At 43.7% G+C, this 25,749-nt stretch overlaps 1 protein-coding gene across 2 annotated transcripts in view; it reads left to right on the top strand.

Annotated features, from left to right (window-relative positions):
• LOC115646429 (glutamate decarboxylase 1-like) overlaps positions 1 to 25,749 on the top strand; it is a 72,951-nt gene that overhangs the window by 25,685 nt on the left and 21,517 nt on the right. Inside the window, exons 3-9 of one of the 2 annotated variants that reach the window (XM_030552233.1) lie at positions 3,369 to 3,441; positions 7,631 to 7,765; positions 10,364 to 10,606; positions 11,754 to 11,844; positions 16,211 to 16,323; positions 17,242 to 17,357; positions 19,365 to 19,444. In XM_030552233.1, coding sequence (XP_030408093.1) covers positions 3,369 to 3,441; positions 7,631 to 7,765; positions 10,364 to 10,606; positions 11,754 to 11,844; positions 16,211 to 16,323; positions 17,242 to 17,357; positions 19,365 to 19,444 — 851 coding nt within the window. Of the gene's footprint in view, positions 1 to 3,356; positions 3,442 to 7,630; positions 7,766 to 10,363; positions 10,607 to 11,753; positions 11,845 to 16,210; positions 16,324 to 17,241; positions 17,358 to 19,364; positions 19,445 to 25,749 lie in introns of those variants that run through there. The other variant, XM_030552234.1, reaches the window with a different exon arrangement.

The following is a 25,749-nucleotide window of genomic DNA, read 5'->3' on the forward strand; positions in this document are numbered from 1 at the left end:
TCTTGTATTTCCTACACTTAATAGTAATGGGAGACTTGCAGTTCCTGCACACACCCCAAAATATCCCTCCCAGAACCTTTCACAAGTAAAAGCAGCAAAGAGTCCTGTGGTACCTTATGGACTAACAGACGTATAGGTGCATGAGCCTTCGTGGGTGAATATCCACTTCATCAGATGCATCCATGAAATTCACCCATGAAAGCTCATGCTCCAGTACGTTTGTTAGTCTGTAAGGTGCCACAGGTTTCTTTGCTGCTTTTACAGATCCAGACTAACATGGCTACCCCTCTGATACTTTTCACAAGTAAGTGATATGTTTCTCTTACAACAATGTATTACTTGGGGATCTTTGTTCTTTGTGTCTTTACTATTCTGGGTCAAAAGGGGGCAATGATATTATAACAGTTTTACAGTGTCAGTAACAAATCTAAGTTTTAAAAAGGCCTTTTAAAATAAGTCTGTTCTTAAATTGGTTGACACTAGAGCTCTGGAAAATGTTTGCACCAGGCAATGAGGGCCTGCAAATTCCACCCAGTTTCAGATTTCATTACAAATTTGAAACTCAAAACACTTCAGTTGAAAAGTTAAAGAATATTTCTGGCACACTTGGACTGACTGATAGCTTTACTCCCAAGCCAAGCAAGCTCTGTGGTTTTGCATGTAAGTGGACCAGTTTCGGCTAGAGATTTCTGGTTAGTTTGCAACCATAACTTGGAGTGAAATTTGTTATTGTTTGGAAGGTAGGAAAGTATAACCATATGGAACAAACCCAAAAAGTTTTGATGGTGCTTGGTGATGGTATCTATCTTAGGTACTTATGCAACTCTGATTACCTGAGGGCCTAGCAATCTTTAAGGTATTTATCCTCACAATTCCCCATGAAGTATGGATTATCATCATCCAGCTATTATGGGGAGACTTATGGCACATCTATACTGGCAAAGTTACAGCGCCAGCATTTACAGCATCACTCAGAGCGCGCAGAAGGAAAACCATTGTTGTGTGATCACACTGACAGCTGCCTGCACAATAGCGTGTTCATACTTGTGGCACTTGCAGTGGTATTTGGAGCAATGCACTCTGGGTAGCTATCCCACAGAGCATCTCTTCCTCTTCTGCCACTAACAGTTGTGGGAGGACGGTGGGGAAGGGTACTGTGGGGCATCCTGGGTCCTGTCCCAATGCCCCATGATGCAAGCAATTGCTGTGCTTCCATCTGCATATGGCGCCATCTTTCTGCGGTTTCTGTACTGTGTGCCCTGCCTCTTTTGGGCAGCAGGAATGGATCCCAAACTGCTGACCAGTATGCTGCTCACTCTGACCAACACGTCACAAGTGGCAGTGGAGTTGTTCCTTAAACTACAAAGGCAAGAGGAGTGTGACATTGATCTCACCACATGTAGTATCTACGACACAAGATTGCTTGTGGCATTCACGGAGGTGCTGACCATAGTGGAATACTGCTTTTGGTCTCAGGAAACAAACACTGAGTGGTGGGATCACATAGTTATGCACGTCTGGGATGACGGGCAGTGGCTGCAGAACTTTTACTTCTGTGCTGCTGCCTTCAGAGCTGGGCCCTTGGTCAGCAGCTACCACTCTCCAGCTGCCCATCTCTGAAGGCAGAAGCTCAGCAGTAAGGATGGTATAGTATGGTATTGCCACTTTTACTTCAGCAGTGCTGCTGGCGGGGCACTGCCTTTAGATCTGGGCCCCTGGCAGAGAGCGGCGGCTGTTGGCTGGCCACCCAGATCTGATGGCAGCCCAGAAGTAAGGGTGGCAATACTTTGACCCCCTAAAATAACCTTGCAATCTCCCCTTCAAATCCCTTTTGGATCAGGACCCCCAATTTGAAAAACACTGATTGCCCCTGTGAAATCTGTATAGTATAGGGTAAAAGCGCACAAAAGACCAGAATTCACGGGAAGAGACCAAATTTCACGGTCCGTGCCATGTTTTTCATGGCCATGAGTTTGGTAGGATACTGTACATTACCAATATCCACAATTGCCTGGGCAATCCACCATGACAATGACAAGAGAGCCACATGTAGAACCATGAGAGATAGTAGATCGGATCTGCTCTGAGATGGACAACTCCAGCATTTTTCATTTTAAAAGAAGTGTTTTATTTTATTATTTGAACAGCCTGCCTGCAACCGTTCAGTTAGTGGTCTCAACATAGGCTCCACCTACCAGGAATTGAGTCTCAGTTTCCAATAAGCAAAACGTCAGGGGAAGAGACTTTGGCTCTGCAGCCTGAGCATGCATCAACTCTTCTCCCTCTGCATCAAATCTCTTGTAATTTTTGGAGCCTCCAAACTTGGAGACCCACTTACCTCCATCACCTGATGATAGAGTCCCTCTGCTGCAGGACTCATTGTGGTACAAACCTCTACTAGCAAGCAGAGTTATACCCTACAAAAACCATTCCCAATTAAGCAGGCAGCTTGTTCTCAGAGAAGTTCTATCCTGGCAAGAAGAGAAAGTGGCTAGCCATAAAGAAAACTAAGGAGAGACACACCACAGTTTCACAAGCCTACGGGTGAGTAAAATGGGATGGAGCTTGACTAGATTAATGCAAGATTTAAGCCCTCAATTATGTCAGATTAAAGGCTTTTCAAAGCACCAAGAGCACTTTCAAATAAGATTAATAGTAAGTCCTGTCTCTCTCTGCTCCGTTTTAAAAGAGAAACTCATGCTCTAAGCTTTTGAATTGAAGAAAGAGGAAATCACGAGGAGGAAGTGCAAATGTTTGGTGAGAAGGGTCATATCTGAGTAACAGATTAGTATTTTCAGGTGAAAACAAAATAAAAAAAAAAGATTCCATCTTCAATGGCAGCTCTAATACTGGACTGCACACACATTGCTTCTGTTTCTCTTCCCCGCCCCCCACAACAAAATCAATGAGAGAGTTGCATAAATCCACCAGAGCAAGGAATTGATCCTGCAAGTTCCTGAACACCCCTGATTCCTACTGAAGTCAATGGAAGCTAGGGGTACTTAGCACCTTTCAAGATTGGGCCACAGATACACAAAGTAGTTGAAAATGTTAAAGGGAAATTTTGGTAGGCATGCAAACTACTTTAATTATATTAGAGGTTTCTAAGGAAGCCTTGAAAAAGGTGTTTATTACTTTAAAAACAAACTGGTGCTAGCCGCTTAAAAAAAGAGAGCGAGAAAAAAATTGTACCTCCCCTCCCATTTAGTTTAACTGTAGGAACGCCCAGAAACTCTGAGCAATACATAGAAAGAATATAAACATTAGATAAATCTGTATCTGTGACAAATCAGTTCAGCTGCACATAGGCTTGATGAACACAATCTTTTGTTTTGTTTGTTTGCAAAATTGTACTTTTTATTACTCAGGGCATTTTCCTGTGCGGTGCTGTTCTTCAGAGAATCATAGACATGGATTTCCAGACAGGTACTAACAAGACAAGTAAGTTCAAAGATTACATTAAATAATCTCTTCACTGAAAGACTTTGTATGAAATTATATATATACATCTAAAAAATCAAAATAAAGTTTGTTTATGTAACCAATTTAAAAAAGTGAGACGGTCTTTGATATGACTTTAACTATACACAGGTATATGGTACTATCACTGCATGGTCTGTCCTAGGAAAGAATACAAATATGAGTCTGTTTCATACCCCTTAGCGGTCTATGTTAAGACTCCAGCTGACTTCAGTGAGTTAGAATCATGCCTTTAATTGTCTGATTTATAGCTGTCTGACGTGATATAATGAAATGATGAGGAAGAAGAGAATGTTGAAGAGGGATGATTACATTTTGGTGATAGAGTCTGATATATTACTTGTTCATGCCAAAAAAGGGGGAGAAGGGGCAAGATGGTAACTAGCAGTGTCTTTGTGTCTGAAGAAAGGGTAGTGAAAATGAGAGGTGTTTTTTGGAAAGCTATTACATGCTTGGTATGTTGAGGCAAAACAGTGTAAAACCAAACAATTTCCACCACTCCTTCCCAAAGTAGTGTTCAGTTCATTAGGATGTTAAACTTCACTGCTTATAGAAGAAAACAAATCAGGATTAAGTCTCTGCTTACACTCTGCATCTTTGCTTTCTCTCCTGACATTCATTCTCTTTAGTTGTCTAGCTGTTAATCATATTTAAAAGAAAAAATCAGGTGTGTTTCTGAAGATAATGCCCTACAGCAGCCCATTTCACACTAATGATCACATTCAAAATATGTATGAGAAAATATCCAGTAAATTCAGAGTCAAAGTTGCTGCAACTGATTCTGATGTTATTTGCACCAGTTCAAATTGGGAGTAGCTTCTGTGAAATCAGGGTAGTTGCATTGGTATAAAATGGGTATAAGAAGAAAGCTATCTTCTCAAAATACATATAAAGTATATAAAGCTTAATCCTCTATTACCAAAACAAAAAGACAGTACTTTCTCCAGTATTGGTATAAACGATGGAGAGATATTTGGTTAAACACAGAAAAGCAAATGGATCAGAATTTTGAACTGCTTTGCTTTGACTTGTATCAAGAGGACAGTCATAGTTTAAAGCTAATGGAATCCTAATCATATTTTCTTATTCATTAGAGAGAACAGTTGAGTCCTGTGGAGGATTTCAGTAACAGAACACAGTGGCCTTTTATCATTCTACATTAGTATAAACAGAAAAACAAGAGGGTGTTATATTATTCAATTGAGTTAAAACGAAGATTTGATTTTAACTGTGTTGAAACAGTTATTCAGACTGAAAATACACACTCTGTTTTCTCATTGTGTCTAATATTTGCTGTTTGAACACTGCAAATTCTGCAATTATTGGAGTCCTGGGATCACCTAAAATATTGTACATATATGAATTATCAAGGGAATACTACAGATATTGAAGTTATACAATTGCTAATACTTATTTTAGTTTAACTAGAACAGTTGGTGCATTTCCCTCATAAGTAAAATTGGCACATTGTTAGACACCCACTGGAAAAGATGTCATCTTTGTAGTTACTTAGCAAGACAAAGTTGGTGAGGTAATATCTTTCATTGGAACAGCTTCTGCTGGTGAGAGAGACAGGCTTTTGAGATTACACAGAGCTCAACTTCAGGTCTTGGAAACTGAGGCTACATCTACACTAGCACTTTTGTTGGTAAAACATCTGTCAGTCAAGGATGTGAAAAAAATAACTTCTGACTGACATAAGCTTCACCAACAGAAATGCTGGTGTGACAGGGTTTTTTTGGCAGAAGATTCTCTCTCGCTGATATAGCTACTGCTGCTTGTTGGGGGTGGTTTAATTATGCCAACTTCACCTTGAAATGTGCTTATTTACTTATCCTGAACTATCTATTCCAGTTTGTATTTATCTGTGGCACTCCGAGTAAGTTTTCCAGACCTGAAGAGCTCTGTGTAAGCTCGAAGGCTTGTCTCTCTCACAAACAGAAGTTGGTCAAATAAAAGATATTACCCACTGACCTAGTTTCACTAATATCCTGGGGTTGAGGTGGCTAGAATAACACTGCATAGTTACTTAGCAGTCAATTATGTCTGCTACTTTTAGGTTTTAGGCTGTGGTTTAAGTGAAAAAATACTTGCCAAAATACAGATAGGTTTATATTTTACGAGTTTTCACTCAGGTAACCCCCCCCCCTTTTGACATCATAAGGCATTGGTAGTAACGGAGTAAGGAGTACAGTACAGGGCACAACCTTAATAGAGGCCTTATCCCAGCCTCTAGTTTTGCAGGTGCATTTTGAACACTTAAATTGTTAGCTGTTTACCTGGTATTATCTAATTTTAGGCACAATAGTGCAGTTAGACATGTGACTGTTATTTGTGCCTACAAAACAGCACTGCAAAATTAGAAGCTGTTGTTCAAATATCAAGTCTTATAACTGTATTTGATGCAAGTAAATTTCTTTGTTTAATTATGAAACATGGAATTAAAATAGTAACGAGAGTCTGCTTATGAACTGAAAAGGAAAAACAAGAATTAAAAATTCCCTCCAGCATGACTGTAAATTATTGTCTGATGGTTGTCCAGTCAGTGACTATATGCAGTCCAGCTCATATTAATTTGTTCCCTGCAGTCCCCATGACTAATCTGTATTGCCTTTGTGAGTGGAGGAGATTCCCATATCCATTTTAGGGACACTGTGTGTATGGGTTTCCAAGGACTACACCCGTTGACCTCTTTTTGCATGTAAACAACAGCATTTCAAAGTTGTATTTCTTGCCTTGATTTTGCTGTTCTGCTTAAGCAAATGTCTGGTTATTAGTATTAATGTTGTTGTTTGAAACACATAACCAGAGAACACCGAGAGCAAAGGAGATCCAACATCTGTGAGCAAGAGCTGTGGTGCCCATCATGCCTCTACCATACTGCACTAGGGCAATGAGTGAAAAGAAGGTGTATTTGCTTCAATTATTTCCATCTTCAAAATCCCCCAAAACATGGATCCTTATATTTTGTGCTCCCTCCAATTATTAACCCAAAATCACATCAAAGAAAATTAATGAAAAGAATCACATCAAAGAAAATTAAAAGCCTAGGTAAATCAGTCATTTCCATCCAACAACCAAAATAGGAAAGCACCTTCTTTTATTAAACTAAACAGATGGTTATCTGATGAATATAAGGTTTGTTCTAATGTAATTGCCTCTTTGGATAGCTGTTTTAAGCATTAGCTCGGTGTGATAATGAAACAGAGTCTAGGATTTAGCTATTGTACTTAAAATAAATAAATAAATAAATAAGTGCCTTAACCCAGTGACAATTGTTACTTATGCTACAGCCATGTCCCCCCAAATTTGTTAAGATATGGTGGCAATTTATCTGAGTAAAATGTTAAATGTGTCAAATTAACTCCTGTGACGCACTTCATTGGCAAACAGAGATTTTTAAAATCCATCTCCAAGTCCAAATTCTTTCCAGAGTGTGTGCAGGCAGAAGTCAAAAGAAAAGTTAGCTTTATAGTCAGATAACAGGTTAAATCATGTGGGCCTCCTTTTTTTTCCCCAGGCAAATTCCTTCAGAAGTCAACTATTTTGTTTGGCTTGCACTGGCAGATCTTCTGACATGAATCTTACCTGTGGGATGCATCGTAAGGATATAGATACTTTGGCAATGCTTTTTAGAGATTCCTTTCAGAAAACCTCATAAATATGGGAAATGTGTTAGGTAGGCATCTGTCAGAATTTGAAATTATGGTGACCAGAAGTAATAGCTTGAAGGGCTGTATGAAACATTTGTCAAAGGAAGTTAAATGTTTGTTAAATGTTTTAAACAATAGTAGGTAAATAGCTAGAGGCCACATTTTGATCATTTCTCATGTTGATTAGCACATTATCCCACAAGCCATCCCATTATATCAAAGTCGACCCCAAAAGATAAGCAGCTAGGGTGATTTGGAAGGAAGAGTAAACTACTAGGGCCCCTACTGGGCTGATGATGACTGACTAGACACTCCTTGAGTGGACCTTGGAGTGGGGATACAGGTGCAGTTACCCTGAAACTGTGACTCTGGCAACTGTCACAGACTGAATACCGGACTAGTGGATGGACTGTCATCTGATCTGGTCTGGAAATTCCTATATTGCAAATAATCATTTAAAGCCATTTTCTTTTTTCAATCTGGTGGCATTTTCCCAGATGAACGGGTCCATCAAGAATCTTCCCAGCTGAGAGAGAAACATATCTCTAGCTTTCAGGGAGAAAGTGAAGAGAAGGAAAAGGACACTAACTCTGAGATCCTTGTGGCTAATTTTTCAAATATCTATGCATCGGGTAAGTGTGACATAAAAAAAACAAAACAACAAAACAACCAACCCTTTATTTAATTGTTCCTTTTTGTTGCCAACAAATTCTGTCTGGTATTTCTCTTAGGAAGATTCCTTGTTTCTAAACAGCCTGTTGTGGAGACGTGTCATGGTTCAGCTTGATGACTACATTTTATAAGACCAATGGGGAAAGGTGGAGGACAATGAAGATGAAGTGTCCTCTCTTCTCTGTTCCCAGTCTCTCCCTCTCTACTCCTTATTCTCTCTAATCTTTGTAAATCTGGTAACAAATCTCCTAAATAAAGCCAGCAGGCGAAACTGGTAGTAGAAGTCCCCCCACATATTTTCCCACCCTCCATAGATTGATAGGCCAAGAACCAGCAGTTCCCCCCACCACACACACACACACTAGGTTTGCCAATTTTCTAATTGCACAAAACTGAACACTCTAGCCTTGATCCTTCCCTGAGGCCCACCCCGCCCCTTCCCTTAGGCCCTGCCCCCCACTCACTCCCCCTCCCTTGGTGGCTAACTCTCCCCCACTCTCACTCACTTTCACGGGGCTGGGGCAGGGGGTTGGGGTGCAGGAGAGGGTTAGGGCTCTAACTAGGGATACATACTCTGGGGTGGGGCCAGAAATTAGGGGTTCAGGGTATGGGAGGGGTGTCCAGACTGGGGCAGGGAGTTGGGGTGCAGGAGAGGGTAAGGGCTCCAGGTGGAGCTGGGGATGAGAGGTTTGGAGTGCAGGAAGGGGGGGCTTCAGGCTAGGGGGTGGGGCCAAGGGATTCAGAGTGTGGGAGGGGGCTGCGGGTTGAGGAACGGGGGTTGAGGGTGAGGATTCTGGGGTAGGGTTGGGGATGAGGGGTTTGGGGTGCAGGAGGTGGGTCCAGGCTGAGGGTGGGGCTGAGGCATTTGGAGTGCAAGAAAGGGCTGCATGTTGAGGCAGGAGTTTGGGGTGCAGGAGGGGGTATGGGCTCTGGGCTGGGGGTGCAGGTTCTGGGGTGGGGCTAGGGATGAGGGGTTTGTGGTGCAGGAGGGGGTTTGGGGGGACTCAGGGCTGGGGCAGCGGGTTGGGGCTCTGTGTTGGGGCATGGGTTTATCTCGGGCAGCTCCCGGTCAGTGGCACAGTGGGGCTAAGGCAGGCTCCCTGCCTATCCTGACTCTGCGCTGGGCCCTGGAAGTGGCCAGCAGGTCTGACTCCTTGGCCGAGGGGGGGAGAACAGGGAGCTCCATGCACTGCTCTCTCCTGCAGGTATCGCCCCCCCCACCCCAGCTCCCATTCATTGTGGTTCCCAGCCAATGGAAGTACAGAGACGGTGCTCGGGCTGGGGACAGCACATGATGCCAGGACAGGTAGGGACTAGCCTCCTTTAGACCCACAGCACTGCTAACTGGACTTGTAACAGCCTGATTGGTGGTGCTGACCAGAGCCGCCAGGGTCACTTTTCGACCTGGTGTTCCGATCGAAAACTAGATGCCTGGCAACCCTACCACACACACATATGCACCCTGAGGAGGAACCAAGGGTTCCTGTAGCCTGTACCCATAGATCAGAGGAGGGGTAGCTAAGCCATTAGGATTTTTGCCTATGCTCAATGAAGACCTAGGAGTTTCTCTCTTCCTACTTCACAGGCCACTGAGTACAAGGGAATGGGTTCAAGGGGTATTTTCATCATGGTGGTGAGGCAGCAGAGACTCATGGATTTATGGATGATCTTGCCCCTCCTTTCTAGGGGGAAGAGGATGAGGGAAATGTTGATCCTATCAATTGCATTGTCACTAGTAGACTGAGAGGGAGCTGTGGTCTTCTGGATCTGTGAATCAAACTGAAAATAGTAGCATAGTAAATCTCCTTTCTGTACTAGCAGGAAATTATCCCTGCCCTTCTATCCTTTTCCAGTCTGAATTGGCCCTTGAACACCCTGTTAGAGAGTTAGGTCACTGAGCAAAATTTCTGTTTTCCCATTATCTGCATCTATGTTCTGAGCTCCGCACATGAAAGATGCTATAGAAGTGCAAAATATCGTGAATGCTACAAAAGGGTTAACATGCCAAGCCCTTACATGATGATAGTAGGGATAAGCAATATGGTAATGGAGACTGTGCCCTTAAGGGCTGAGGTTCCTGTGAAAAGAGTCTGGGCGGGACGCTGCAGAAGTTCATGTTATTGTTGTTATGCACAGTCAGTTGGAACTGGTCACCGAATAAAGCAGATCTTTTCCAAGCACCTTATGCACTTAAGCCCACACCCTCAAAGGAATTTAGGAGCTTAACTCCCATTGATTTTCCAGTGCAGTGAGGATTCAGTTCCTCAAAATGAACAGTTAAGACTTCCATAATTTCAGTGGCAATTAGGCTCTTAAATACCTTGGAGGATCTGGGTCTGAATGCTCACTGAACACCACAATGTGTTACAACGATGGAAGCAACTAGAGTAAACTTCTGAGCATGTTCAGTGAAAACTGGATATTCCCAGAAGCCTGTGCAGGGTGAGACTGAACAGAGCATTTGGGAAGTCAATAAAAGCAGTGTGCCTTGTCTCCAACCAACCCGACTCCTGAGTACTTGTTAACATTACACTGATGTTCCCTTGATTTCTTCCTAGACTTGTTGCCTACTAGGAATGGTGAGGAATTAACAGACCAGTTCCTGCTTGAAGTGGTAGAAATTCTCCTGAATTACATTAAAAAAGCCTATGATGGGAAGAGTAAAGTTCTGGACTTTCATCACCCCCATCAGCTTCTGGAAGGCTTGGAAGGGTTCAGCTTGGAGTTGCATGATCAGCCAGAGCCTTTGGAACAGATACTTGTTGACTGTAGGGATACCTTAAAATATGGAGTTAAAACAGGTAACATAGCGTCCCCCACAGCAAAAATGTATCTCTCATATCTTCACAGGCACATATATCATTGTTTAGAGATCTGACATTTCTCCATACTGGAATCAATTTGTCCAGGACTCTTAGTTTTGCCAGATTCATGTAACTCCTTAAATATTTTTTTCCTTATCTTGTATTTCCAGTGGGTGGTGTGCGTGTTGTTCTGCTCTCAACTTGTTTTGATACAGTAAGAAACAAGGGAGTGAGAAGTCACTTCCTCAAGAGAACTAGTTAACACTTTCATGAATTATTCACTAACGTAATTCTTTATTTAAATAATTTAATGTAATTATTCATTAAAGAGGGTTAGATACAGGAACTGACAACATTTTAGACAGGGCTGAGTTTTTGTTTGTTTTTCTGTTCTCTTTCGCCTTTGCAGTGCATGACACTAGGAAGGTTTCTAAAATATTTAGACAATTTTTCCAACTGTGTAGATTTATTTTTAACGCCTTTTTAGATATGAATTGACTTGGCATGTACACAGGTTTAAGGGATAGCACATTGGGTTCAAAAATATCCTTAGATTTAGAGACAGTTGGTTCAGAATAGTACAAGGGTTTTGATCACAAATGGAAAAATACTCTTAATCACAAATCTTATTGACCTAAATGCTTTTGAAAATATTACCCACATTCCAATATAAGGGACAAGTTGTCTTGAATGATTTGAATTCTGGTATTAGTAGAAAGTAAGCTACTTAATTGGAAAATGTAGTTTTAATTTGCTCAATAAAGACTTGAATGTCCTAGGCTTTATGTAGAATATCAGGGTTGGAAGGGATGTCAAGAGATCATCTAGTCCAACTCCCTGCTCAAAGCAGGACCAATCCCCAGGCAGATTTTTACCTCTGTTCCCTAAATGGCCTGCTTAAGGATTGAGCTTACAACCTTGGCTTTAGGAGGTAAATGCTCAAACCACTGAGCTATCCCTCCCTCCACTTCATACCTCTTTTTAAGGAAGGCTTCTTTCCTCAACATTAACCTAAAGCAACGCTTTCTTATTCTCCATACTGATTTCACTGTCCTTATCAACACAAGTTAACTGGGGACTGAGCTAAAGAACAATGTATTTGTATCTCTTACACAGATTCTGGTTTATTTTTGTTTCATTTTAGGACATCCTCGCTACTTCAACCAACTCTCCAGTGGCCTTGACATTGTTGGACTAGCTGGCGAATGGCTGTCAGCTACTGCAAATACAAACATGTATGTACTCTAAATCCCAGTCTTTCCTTACAAGTTAAATACTAACAAAAGCCAGCCACTTTTTTCTACTTTTCTGGAATGCAAAGTACATATTTGAAAACAAGCAAGCTCAGACTTCCCATCTTTTAAACAAATGTGTGAACACTTGCATAAATAGTGTTGGCTAGGTAGCAGGAATCTGTGCACCACGGACAACTGAGGTAGATAAACCATGTTGTACAGCAAAGTGACAATGGCTGTTAAGGAGCCTGCACTGGATGTAAACTCACTGGTTGTTTTCAAGCAAAACATACTCCAGACAGCAGTCTTAAAACTATCAGCCAATTATTTTAACTTAAGAGCAGCTAATAATGATCCAGGCTTATTTTGGGGCAAAATGTACACAGATGTACTGAGTAGAGGGAATAACAGGATTCGCTTGCAAAACACATCAGCACCGAACAATGGAAACTCAAAATCACTAACATCCCTGTTAATGTTACAGGACTAGACTCAGTCCCAAGTTACATCCACATGACCAAGGCCCCTGATGTTGGAAAATTCCTGGAGAGGGACTGCAGGACACAGACTGCACACATCCCCTGCTCCACTAGAGAGTTCATAGCTGACCAATATAGCCTGAAAATGACTGCTGAGAAGAGAACATGGCTAGGTCAACCAAAGGATGGACTGATTCACTGCCATAGCCTCTATCAGAGGGGTTCCCAGGAAATCCCAACCGCAACTTAAAGCTAATTGATTCTATTATAATTAAACATAAAATATAACAAAATGTCAGAGCTGTCATTCTCACTAGAAGAATTTCTGAAATAAAACACAAAGAAATTAAGTATATACAAAATGTTCATCATAACCATAACACAGCAAAATCTTCCTTTTTTTGTGAAACTTGTAGGACTGAATGGCCAAAATGAACATTTTGGCACATGCTGCCATATTTTCAAGGAACCTCAAACTAGATTTCTGGATTGGCATGCGCAATTCTGCACCCTCAAATACTTTTGATACACCCAAGACATCTTAGTGAACACAAAACCTTAAATTGGCACATGCATAATGGGTAATTAGATGCTCAACTCTCTGATTTATAAATGCAAATCAAGGATTGAGCATGCTAAATGTTGGGAGTGGAAGAACTGCATGGACAAAACTTTTAGTGCATCAAGTTGCAGCTGCAAACTAAGAAGCGGTTTTTGGAACATTCGATCCATATACTTTCAAGGCTTTCATCTTGGAGATTTGGCCACATGTTTTCCAGTAAAATAAGACTTTGTAACAATTATACTGAACTTTTAAAACTCTAATTTGTTTTATTTTTGTTGATAGCATTTAATAATCTTAGTAAGAATTTTGTATATTACTCTCCAAGGAGTGTAAATGATTAAGGGCGGGTGTTTGAGATAAGGAAAGGGAGAAAGAGAGAGACTTGGCTAAGAAAGTGAATTTGAGAACTGGATGCTTCCTGGAAGGGATAAAGGATCTAGTGGAGTTAACTGAAATATATATTTTCCACAATGAATTTTGAAAAATTCTATCCCCTGCCCCCACAAATTTTGTGTGGATGGAGGAAGTTTAGTTTTTTTCAATAAAAAATCATTTCCCTCAAATAAAAATCTGTTAAACTATTTTGGTTTTAAAAAACACCAGTTTTCAGCATATAAAAAAATCAGTTTCTATTTCTTTTTACAAAAAATTGGACCAAAATGAAAATTCATGTAGTTTGAATAATCATTTTTCTGTAAAAAAAAAAAAAAAGTTTTTACGGAAAAGTTTTGTTGAGCTCTGGGACCTAGTGGACAATTTTTGAGAGGGAGGTGAAAGCAGAGGCCTTGAAGGGATTATTGAGGATGCATTGTCTGTGGAGAATATGTGGAGTAGACTGTGTGGTCTTGGTAGGCAGGAGAAGTTAAAAAGTACTAGGTTTAAGCCATGAAGTGCATGTATTTACTGAAAAGACATCACAAAGCCAAAGGTGGGAGCACCTCATAGAGACTGACTGTAGGGAGGTTAGAAAGGAAGAATGGAGGTAGTAGAGTTAGCCAATGTACCTTCTATGTACCTAAAACCAAGTATTTTACATCCATAATTTCCAGTCATACATTCTATGGGATGCAGCTCATTGCGGTTTATAATGTAATGTGGGAAAATAATAAAACTTTTCTTTTCTGAAAGGACAACATAATTAAAGACACTGGAACAGAAACTAGTGTTCACAGAGATGAACAATGCTGCACCTAAGCAGCTTTCAGCCACACTGTATTTCTGTCCCTATTTCCCAATTAAAATGTCCTAGTGATTTTTACTATCCACAAGAACATTGGAACACATTTTTTTGGAGACATTTCAGAAAAACATGCATTGTATAACCCCATAGGAAAGATTAGCTGGAGAAAGTGTGCAGAATGTCAGTGTACAGTAACATCTTAACCCTTTGCAGCTTACAGATATATATACAGATGTATACACATACAGCAGAATTTATGTATCTGATAGTCTAAAAATGGGGATGATAATGCTTACCCGTCTTTGGAAACTACTTTCAGATCTACTTAGGAAAACACTATGAACACAATCCAGTAAACACTTACCTTTCCTTAATGTTACCTGTGTGAGTAGCTCAACGGGAAGGGTACTAAGTATGTGGTTAAATATGTGCTCAAGTGTTTTGCTGGATCAGGGCCTAGACAAGCACTAATGTATTATTAACTGGCTTGTCACTTTGACAGTCTGGCATGCAAATGTAATTTACATTTATTAGCCTAAATTTTTGTACTTCAATCAAACTTGTTCATGTATTGCACACGTTAAAAATAGGCATGCTGAACTCTGGCTGCAGGTTCAGTTTTATTTGTGGTTTTTTTTTGAAAATGTAAGCCCCAGATTTCTTTCAACCAAAGTAAATTCCTGCTATTGTTTTCTATAACAAAAAAGCTGGGGTGTTTATTGAGATGGAAACTGAATAGACAGCTGTGAGTTGTTTAGTAAAATTATCCTGGCTGGTTACTGCAGATTATAGTCTTTCACTTGGACATTTTGAACTAAATTTAAGAGTTTTCTTGGTATAGTTTTTTTGGCTCAATCAAAATTGTTTCTCTTTTAACTGGAGGTCTAATAGGTCTATAGTGAATAGTGTAGGTACACCACCAGATTAGCTATAACTATGTTTTTTAACTAAATACAATTCTAAGAAAAAATAGAACATAAAAATATGTGTCTGGAGAGCAGCACAATTATAAGTAGTTTCAGTCAAAGAGAGAACAGGAAATAGCTACACCTTCAAGCTGTATGCTACGATACAGTCATAATGTCATGTTCTGATATAGTCACCTTCATTCACTAAGTGCCTAGTAAACATTGATATCTTTCCCTTTGTATTACAGAGCAGCATTAGCCACACAAAACCAATGACTAATATGTCAGTCAGCAAACAGTACAGTGTTTGGGTTTTTTTTAGCTTGGTAGGTATTTCAGTTTTTACAGGTAAAAATCACTGCATCACTCCTAAATTTAGTCAATTTTAGATCTTCCTCCTTTCCTTTGTATTTTTAAGAGTCCATATAAATGCTCATATGAGTGACTGAAAAGTTCTTTTAAATTGGTTTGGAGTCATGTAGATATTGTGAATTAGGGTAAGAGTATGTGTGTAATAAGCGAACTTTGTGTCTCTCTCTAGTCCTTTGTCTACACTTGTAACACTGGTTTCTTGTCTGTCTGCACACAATCGGGTCACTTTGGTTTGAGAGCCTTCTCCAACTTCATCTACAAATACCTTCCTTTAGCTCTCCACCTCAGCAGCTCCCCAGTATCTAATAGGGCCATCTATACATGGTTCTGTGGGAATCTTCTAAATGCTTTGCCTCACTCAGTGCCCAGGACATCACATTAGAAAGCACACCTGAGAAGTGCTGTAGCAATAAACAGACAGTGTAACATTGTCTCATGTTATAATTTCAAGCAAACTTCACTTGAGGAATGACCCTGAAATGTTGGACTATTTTAATCAGCTGAGCTGTGTTTTTTGGGCCATCCCAGTGCAAACAACAAATAAATCCAGTGAAGTCAATAGTTACACAGATGTAAATGAGAATCTAGAACACCATTTCTAGATTCAGTGGGCACAATTAAAGAGTCTACTTTCACCACCTCAGGTATCTACAGTAATATTTTCACATTCTAAATGTATAGTCAGATAATGGATATTATATGGGATGAGAAAGAAGAAGGTAATGGGTAAGAAAAAAGGAAAGGTCTCACCCCTTATATCATTCCTAAATCAAGTTGTCTTAATTCCTTTTGTGCCTCTTTTGTGTAATAGAAATGCATTTCTGAAAACAGCCTGTTGCTATTTTTTTAAAACATATTTTAGGTTTACATATGAAATAGCTCCAGTGTTTGTTGTCATGGAGGAGATCCTTCTCAAGAAAATGCATGAAATGGTTGGATGGGGAGAAATGGAAGCAGATGGTATATTTTCTCCTGGTAAGTAGACAGGAAATTACCTTTGCTATTTGCCTGATCTGAAGCCCAAGCAAATCAGTGAGAGTCTTTCCCTTAGTTCACTCACTTTGGGATCAAGCTCTGTATGAAAACTGCATTAGGTTTGTTTTACGGATGAGCAAAGTAGCTTAAGTAAAATAAAATAGGCAGCAACTTGAACCTTCCCTTTAATCTAAAAGCAAACTTGAATTGAACTTTTTTGCAGTTTGAAATAATATGGTTAAATTATTTAAAACATCATTTATAATTTCAAAATATTGTTAATAGCAATCATCTAAATAAAAAATGACAGGATAAAGAAAAGAAAGTTACTGCAATGAAAAGAATAAAAATCCACAAAGCTTCTCAGAATTCAATTTTACATCAAGCTAATTCTCAGAAAGCACCTTCTGGTACAATGATACAATAAGAATAAAGAAAGAAATGAACCTCTCAGAAATCAGAATTTGATAATTTTGAATCAAGCTCCTTAATTCTTTCTGTTTCTATTAGGGACTGGGACATGGTGGGTTGGAGAAAGGAAAGGAGACTTGCAATCAAATTTGCCTGACAAGCACAAACTTTAAGAGGTCCATCAAACTAGGACTCCCAATGGCAAATCTTATCTAATCTGTGGAAGCCTGGAGAAGTGCACAAGGGATTAAATGGTGGGGAGAAAATTCTGTGGCCAAGATTTGACTGGTAATCTGTATATATATCCTGCAGTCAAAATGGGCAGTCAGATGGTGAATTGCAAATTGTTGGGTCATTAAGGAATCAAAATTAAGCCAATGGAGGTATGCTAATTTATAACAGTTGAGAATCTGGCCCTCTGATGCAATGATGTAAAATTTAAATTCCCAGTAGGAATAAGCTATTCAAACCAAAATAGAAATATTTGTTTCCCTTCCATGCTGTTAGGTGGGACCATATCAAACCTCTACAGTGTTCTAGTGGCTCGTTATAAGCGGTTTCCTGAGATTAAAACCAAAGGCATGGCAGCACTTCCACACATTGCACTGTTTGTTTCGGAACATGTAAGTACAAAATTATAGTAAATAACTTGTCTCTGCTAGATTCAGTACTGAATCTTGAAAATCAGAGTACTGAAATAAATGAGCTGAAAATGAAATGAAATACTTCTGGAGAAAGTTTGAGTGAGATTTTCAAAAGTGTCTACATGATTTAGGAACACCTGTCATTGCACATCACTAGTGCTTGATTTTATGTTCTAAGTCACACAGGCTCTTTTGAAAATCCACTCTTGTGACTTTAGGCATAGCCCTGACTAAGTGGTATGGTGTGAGCTGCACCAGGACTGGAAATCACTGGATATGTCTACACAGAAATTAGCCCCTCCCCCTCAGTTGGCTCATGTGTGATGGGAGAGTCCCAGAGTTCGAGCTGCAGCCCGAGCCCAAATATCTACACTGCAATTAAAAAGCCCTTCAAGCCCTTGTCATTTGGTTTGGGCCAGCTGTGGGCATCTAATTGCAATGTGAACATAGCCATTGTTACTCAGAAATGTATCTCTGAGTCACAGTTCCTCCCCTGTTATCCTCTAGCTTTAGAGGAAGGGATAGTAATTTCCTGCTGACCTGCATCAGCAGTAAGTTATCACACTCCCTCCACTGGTGCTTTGGGGTCATGGAGCCACGGCCTTACCTATTCCAATCCACTGCTTTTGGTGTGAGGATGGGCAAGTAACTGGATAAACAGCACCCATTCACTGCTGTGTGCATACACAAGGTTCAGATTTCACACCCAAGCAGTATCTGGAAGAAGTTCACTCCTTCCTACTCTATTTGCAGGTGCATTATACAAGTCACAGTCTGGCCCTTGGAATCCCCCACCCCCACCTCATGCATATAACTCAGTGAAACTTTCTAGGGGTCTGATGATTGATGTGATTGATGTCAATGGAAGTGTTTCCATGAACCTCAGTGAATCAGGCCTCAGGTGCCTACACTTCCCTCATTAGTCTGCAGACAAATGTGCATACATACAATTTAAAAATAAGAGTTTGAATATTGTCATTGCACATGCAAAGTATGAAACTTCAACTAAATTAATATTTATACGATTGCTTATGGAACTGAGGCATAAAGTAAAAGCAGAATATTGATGTTGGTTACTCAGGTGTGGCTTTGTGTTATTTCACGGTGGAGTGTTCCACAGTTGCAAAAGTTGTTCACTCTGCTGGAGATACAGAGTGAAATCAGTAGAGCTTTCAGTGTTTTTTAAAATCTCATTTATTTTTCTCATAAAAATAATCTGTTACATGGATGTTAACAGAGGACAGTCTAGATTATTTTTAAACCTTTATTTAATAATGCAGAAATATTATGCAAAAAATGGGACATGTGAACTTCCAAATGCTATTTATCATTGTAATTGCATGTTGGTGCAGATTTGTGGTTCCTTTGTAATAGTAAACTTGAGGTCAGGCTGCAAAATAGTGCAAAAATAACCCACTATTTACCCTGTAATTAAGTATATTTACCACGCAACCCATAACTTAAATAATCAATGATCACATAAGCACATGAATCTCCTACTGATTAACATAATTGCCATAAATCTAATAAATAATCTCAAGCATATTGTACACATTCCTAAAGTTTTTTGCTTTCTTTGTCTTACCAAGAATAGGTGCTTAGTCTAATGACACTGGCTAGGATATAAAAATGTGCAGACTATCAGTCATCAGGGCAAAAAATTATCTCCACATGGGATCAGGAAGTAAACTCCCTATACATCTTAGCACCGTATTGCACAATTAGGAGCATTATGGGAGGAGTAAGCCTCTTTCTGAAACAACTGGTTTTGACCATTGTTAGTCAGGATTTGATGGACTCTTGGCAGATTTCAGCATGCCCATTATTATACTCTTATGTGTCATCACAACAGCTAAGCCATAACATACTTAATATTTCTCTAGGGCAGAAAAAATAATGGGGCCATCCATATATGGTATGTTCTTTGTATACACACATGTATCTAACAAAACTCCCTTATAAACTTTTTCTTTTTTATGTTTTAAGAGCCATTATTCAGTAAAGAAAGCTGCAGCAGTCCTTGGAATTGGGACAGATAATGTAATTGCAGTAAAGTGTGATGAAAGGTAAGCCCCTTAATGTCTTCCAGTAATTTTTTTTTTTCTGAATTTAACCTTCTCTTGTGCCACTTGGTGTTGTGTCTATTTCTTAAGGTGAATTGTACTTTATAAAATGATCTTGAGCTACAGCTAAAGCAGAATTGATTAAATGCAAAACAATGGGTCACTTATGAATACAGAGTCAAATTTTTAAGTCCTTATTCAGTATTTACTCAGTCCCTATTTAGACAAAACTCTCCTGAAGTCAGTGGGAGTTGCGCCTGAGTAAGGATGGAGTAAAACTATAGGGCCAGTTCTTCTTCGAGTGGTTGTTCATGTCCATTCAAAGTATGTGTGCGCATGCCGCGTGCATGCCAGCCGGAAGATTTTCCCTTAGCAACGTCCGTAGGGTCTGCCCAGGCGCTTCCTGGAGTGGCGCCACCACTGCGCCCTATAAAGGGGCCCGCCGACACTCCATCCCCTCAGTTCCTTCTTACTGCCGGTGACGGCTAGCTGGAACTTCTCTTGCATAGCAATCTGGCAGTGTCCTATCCGTACCGTTTAGTTCGTGTATTCAGTTATATAGATAGTTAGTTAGATAGATCTTTGTATATAGTTTTCGTAGTTGGGGGGTCCCCCCCCAGGCTTCGTCTCCTGCTGGGGCATGCCCGGGTCCCCCGGGTTCAAACCCTGCAAGGACTGTGAGAAATTCATGCCGTAGAGTGACCCGCACTCTGCGTGCTTGAGGTGCCTTGGAGAGTGCCACCAAAAGGACCAGTGATCTACTGTAGAGGCTTCCGCCCGCAAAGTCTTAAGGACAGGGCTCAAAAACCTAGAGTCCTCCTGATGGAGGCGGCCCTGCAACCCCCCTCAGACCCAGAGCCGGCTGAGGCGGACCCCAGGACATCATCCTCGGTGCGGAGTGCCCCGGCACTGGCATCAGGTCTTAGGGCCCAGCCCAAGTCGTCCAAGACCCGGCACTGGGTGGAGTCGGGGGTCATAGGAAGTCTGCCTCAGTGCGGCACCGCTCACCTTCACTGGTGTCCGCCAAGAGAAAGAAGCTGGTGAGGGATCGTTCTCCCCACCAGGACCCGAGGCCGACTCCGCCAGTGGGGCTAAGTGGACAGGCTGGGCTACAGCCCCCCAAGGTTCCGTCAACTCCCGCACCACAGAGAGGGCAGTCAAGTCTGGACCAGCCCAATTCTCCAGGCCTCAGCGGAGACATACGCCCCCCGTCGACGCCAGAGGCGTTTGAGGCAGCATCAGACCTGATGGGTCTCCTGGCACCGACCTCCCCGCTTCGTAGGGAGTTGTCTACTGTGGTCCGCCCACCAGTACAATCTAGAGGCAAGCCAGCCATACTATCGCCTCCCTCCCCGCACAGAGCTGCGAAGCCAGCCTTGGACCAGAAGAAACGCTCCCCGCCACCTCAGCACTGCTCACCTTCGGCACCGGGCGCTGATCCTCCCAGGTCTTCATACTCAGAGACCTCAGACTCAGAGGCAGGCTCCTATCGCGTTTGGCCCTCGGTCATAATCGACTTCGGTGTCCTCAACGTTGGTGGCCCCGGCGCAGCTGCCTCCCCCATCGGCACCGTCGCCGAGCAGGGGTATGCCTTCATCAAGTTCAGCACCCCCTAACCAGGCAGCGGCACCAGCAGCGGCTTTAGTTTGGGATCCTTCGGCACCGCATGATACACCAAGTTGCTCACTGGCAACCCCAGTACCGGCCGCGGTGCCGCATTTGGACACAGAACCGGCACTGCAACCTCAATACTGTGTGCCGCAGGACCTCGAGGGGCTGCATGCACCAGAGGAAGGGCCGCTCCATGTAATCTCTTCGTCGTCCTCCCCGGACGAGGCGGTCTCGGGCACGGCTGGAGCTCCGGCCCTCGAGGACACGCGAATTCTCCAGCAATTGCTCAGGCGAGCAGCTCAAAGCCTCGCAATCCAAGTGGAGGAGATCAAGGTGGACGCGGACCCTGTAGTGGACATTCTGGCCTCCTCAGGGCCATCCAGGGTGGCCCTTCTGCTGATAAAGACAATAGTGGATACATCCCGCACCCTATGGCAGACACCAGCCTCATTGGCCCCTACTGCCAAGATAATGGAGCGGCGCTACTTTGTCCCCTCTAAAGGGCACGAACACCTGTACACCCATCCTCCCCCAGACTCACTGGTAGTAGATGCAGCTAACCAGCGGGAGAGTCAAGGGTTCCAGGGGTCAACACCAAAGAGCAGAGACACAAAAAGACTTGAGCTCTTTGGCAGGAAGGTGTACTCCAAGGAGGGACTCCAATTCTGCATTGCCAATCAACAGGCAATAGTAAGCTGAAATGGCCACAACATGTGTTCGGCCATGTTGAAGTTCGCGGAGCTCCTTCCCCAGGACTCGAGATCAGAATTTTCGGCCCTAGTGGAGGAGGGCAAACTGATCTCTTGAGCCTCCCTCCAGGCCGCCTTAGATGCGGCAGACTCAGCCTCACGCACCCTGGCCACGGGATTGGTCATGCAATGGGGCACCTGGCTCCAGGTCTCGGGCCTGCCCTATGAGGTCCAGCAGACGATCCAAGACCTCCCCTTCAAAGGGCAGACGTTGTTTTCAGAGAAAATGGACAAACATCTCCATAGTTTAAAGGACTCGAGGGCCACGCTTCGCTTGCTGGTCTTGCATACCCCGGCGACCCAGCGCAGACAATTTAGGCCGCAGGCGGCTCCTCACCCATACCAGCCACAGGCTCGCCAGGAGCTGGGGCGCAGGCAGGGTAGAAATGGCAGGAGGCGTCATCAATGTCACCCCTCCTGCCAAGTGTCTAGCCAATTGAAACCACCATCTGGGCCTAGACCCCCTATTTGATGGTACGGTCGAGGACAACGTACCGATCGAGACTCTGGATCCCCCCACCCCTACCTTTGGGTCACGTCTGTCCCACTTCTACCGTGCCTGGTCCAGAATTACATCGGACAAATGGGTTCTCCAGATGGTAGAGTGGGGATATTCTATCTAGTTTTCCTCTCTCCCGCCCCACTAACCCCCCTCCCCGTCCCTCTTCAGGGACCCTTCTCACGAGCAACTTCTGGTTCAAGATGTGAAGTCCCTCACAGAGACAGGGGCAGTGGAGGAAGTCCCGCGGGAGCTCAGGGGCAAAGGCTTCTACTCCCGGTACTTCCTCATACGAAAAGCAAAAAGGGACTTGAGAGCCATCCTAGACTTGTTGCGGCTGAACAAGTTTGTACGGAAGGTCAAGTTCCGCATGGTCTCCCTGTCCTCGATCATCCCCTCCCTGGATCCAGGAGATTGGTATGCTGCCCTCTACTTAAAGGACGCCGATTTCCACATCCCCAAAATTCCACGGCACCGCCGGTACCTCAGGTTCGTCATGTCCAGCGTCCATCTGCAGTTCATGGTGATCCCGTTTGGCCTGTCAGCTGCTCCCCTGGTCTTCACGAAGTGCATGGCGGTTGTGGCGGCCTTCCTGCGCAGGCATGGCATCCAAGTATTCCCCTACCTGGATAACTGGCTCATAAAGGGCCACTCCATGGAGCAGGTAGAGACCCAGGTGCTGTTCATCAGGCGGACCTTTCTCGATCTGGGCCTCCTCTTTAATGATGCCAAATCCACTCTGTCTCCAATGCAACGCATAGAGTTCATAGGAGCGGTTCTGGACTCCACACACACGCCAAAGCGTATCTGCCAGAGTCCAGGTGCCGTGCAATTTCCGAGCTCATCCTCGGACTGCGCCGCACCCCAGTCACCACGGCGTGAGTTTGCCTCTGGCTGTTGGGCCCCATGGGTGCATGCACCTATGTGGTGACCCACGCCAGACTCCGGCTTCACCCACTGCAGTCCTGGTTGGCGACAGTTTATCGCCCGGTCAGGGACCCCCTGGACTCAGTGGTGTCCATTCCCCGCTTGGTGCTGCGCTCGCTTCAGTGATGGCTCAACCTGCGGGAAGTCTGCGTGGGCGTTCCCTTTGCTGCCCCACAGCCCTCCCTCTCCTTGGTGACGGACGCCTCGGATCGATGTTGGGGAGCACACCTGGGATGCCTCAGGATGCAGGGCTTGTGGTCGCCGGAGAACCTCGAGTTGCATATCAATGTCAGGGAGTTGAGAGCGGTCCGCCTGGCGTGTTTCACCTTCCTGTCCCACCTGGCCGGCAGATGTGTTTCAGTCCTTTCGGACAACATGGCTGCAGTCTTTTATCTCAACAAATAGGAGAGTGCACGCTCCTCTCCCCTCTGCAGGGAAGCCCTTGCACTGTGGGATTTCTGCGTCCACAATGCCACCCACCTGACAGCATTCTATCTTCTGGGGGAGCAGAACAGGTTGGCGGACACCCTCAGTCACTCATTCCAGGGTCACAAGTGGTCCCTCTGATGGGACGTTGTGTGCTCAATTTTCCAGCTTTGGGGCTTTCTCCAGCTAGACCTGTTTGCCTCCAGGGAAAAAAGGAAGTGCCGATGGTTTTGATCCCTTCTGGGCCGCAGTCAGGGGTCTCTGTCAGACACCTTCCTTCAGCCATGGGAGGACGGCCTGCTCTATGCCTTCCCTCCGATCCCCCTGATACACAGGGTGCTTTTAAAGATTCGCAGGGATTGCGTCAGGGTAATCCTGCTAGCTCCGGCGTGGCCACGCCAGCATTGGTACATGTCACTCCTGCACATATCTGTTCAGGCGCCCCTGACGCTGCCCCTTCTCCCAGACCTGATCACGCAGGACCAGGGCTACCTCCGCCATCCGAACCTCGAGTCCCTTCACCTCACAGCCTGGATGCTCCATGGCTGAACCCGGTGGAATTGCAGTGTTCCCAGCAGGTCAGGCAGGTGCTGCTGGGTAGCAGGAAACTAGGGCCAACTACCTGGCTAAATGGAAGCGCTTCTCCATCTGGTCGAGTCAGAGAGGTCACAACCTGCTGGGGGTTCCAATTCCCGTTGTCCTTGACTATTTGCTTCACCTACAACAACTGGACCTCTCCCTTTCCTCTATTCACGTTCACTTGGCTGCCATATCCGCCCTTCATCCAGGAGAGAGGGATACCTCAGTGTTTGCAAACCGCTGGTTGGGAGTTTCCTCAAGGGTATGGACACGCTCTTCCCGCATGTGCATCAGCTGATCCCTGCTTGGGACCCAAATCTGGTCCTCTCCATCCTCTCGGGGCCTCTGTTCGAGTCTCTGGCTTCGTGCTCCCTGCTGTACCTGTCGTACAAGACCGCCTTCCTGGTGGCGATAAACTCGGCCTGACGGGTGTCGGAGCTTTGAGCATTAACATCTGAGCCCTCGTACACAGTCTTTTACAAGGACAAGGTCCATCTGAAACCTTATCCGGCTTTCCTACCCAAGGTCATTTCACAGTTCCACATGGGCCAAGATATCTTTCTCCCAATGTTTTATCCAAAACCATGCGCCTCCAGCGAAGAGCGGAGGCTACACTCCCTGGATGTCCACAGGGCCTTGGCCTTTTACATAGAGCGTACTAAGCCATTCAGATGCTCAACCCAGCTCTTCGTCGCAGTGGCAGAAAGGATGAAGGGGCTCCCGCTCTCCTCTCAGCGAATCTCTTCATGGATCACGACTTGCATCTGGGAATGCTACCGTATAGCTAAGACGCCTGTCCCTCCAGTCATGGCCCTCTCCACTAGGGCACAGGCCTTCTCTGCGGTGTTTCTGGCTCAGGTTCTGACTCAGGAGATTTGTAGAGCAGCCACGTGGTCCTCCATCCACACGTTCTCGTCTCACTATGCCATCACGCACCAGGCTAGGGATGATGCAGCCTTTGGTCGCGCAGTACTCCAGTCAGCAGTGATCTCTGACCCCACCTCCTAAGGTTAGGCTTGTGAGTCACCTACTTTGAATGGACATGAACAACCACTCAAAGAGGAAAAAAAGGTTACGCACCTTTTAGTAACTGTTGTTCTTCGAGATGTTTTGTTCATGTCCATTCCAACACCCACCATCCTGCCTCTCTGTCGGAGTGCAGGCAAGAAGGAACTGAGGGGAGGAGGGTCGACGGGCCCCTTTATAGGACACCGTGGTGGCGCCATTCCACGGGGTGCCTGAGCCGACCCTATGGACGCTGCTAGGGGGAAATCTTCTGGCTGGCATGCACACAGCGCATGCACACCTACTTTGAATGGACATGAACAACACATCTCGAAGAACAACAGTTACTAAAAGGTGGGTAACCATTTTTTCTACAAACATTATTCCAATAGTAATACCACTTGACTAGTTGTCAAGTAACGTACCATTTAACATGAGTAAAGGTGGCTGAACCTGTCTCTAAGTAAAAATTTCAGCATGGGGCCCACATATAGTGTTAGACTGAGCTTTTA

This window comes from Gopherus evgoodei, chromosome 2 (assembly GCF_007399415.2).
Source record: "Gopherus evgoodei ecotype Sinaloan lineage chromosome 2, rGopEvg1_v1.p, whole genome shotgun sequence".
Classification (NCBI taxonomy): domain Eukaryota; kingdom Metazoa; phylum Chordata; order Testudines; family Testudinidae; genus Gopherus; species Gopherus evgoodei.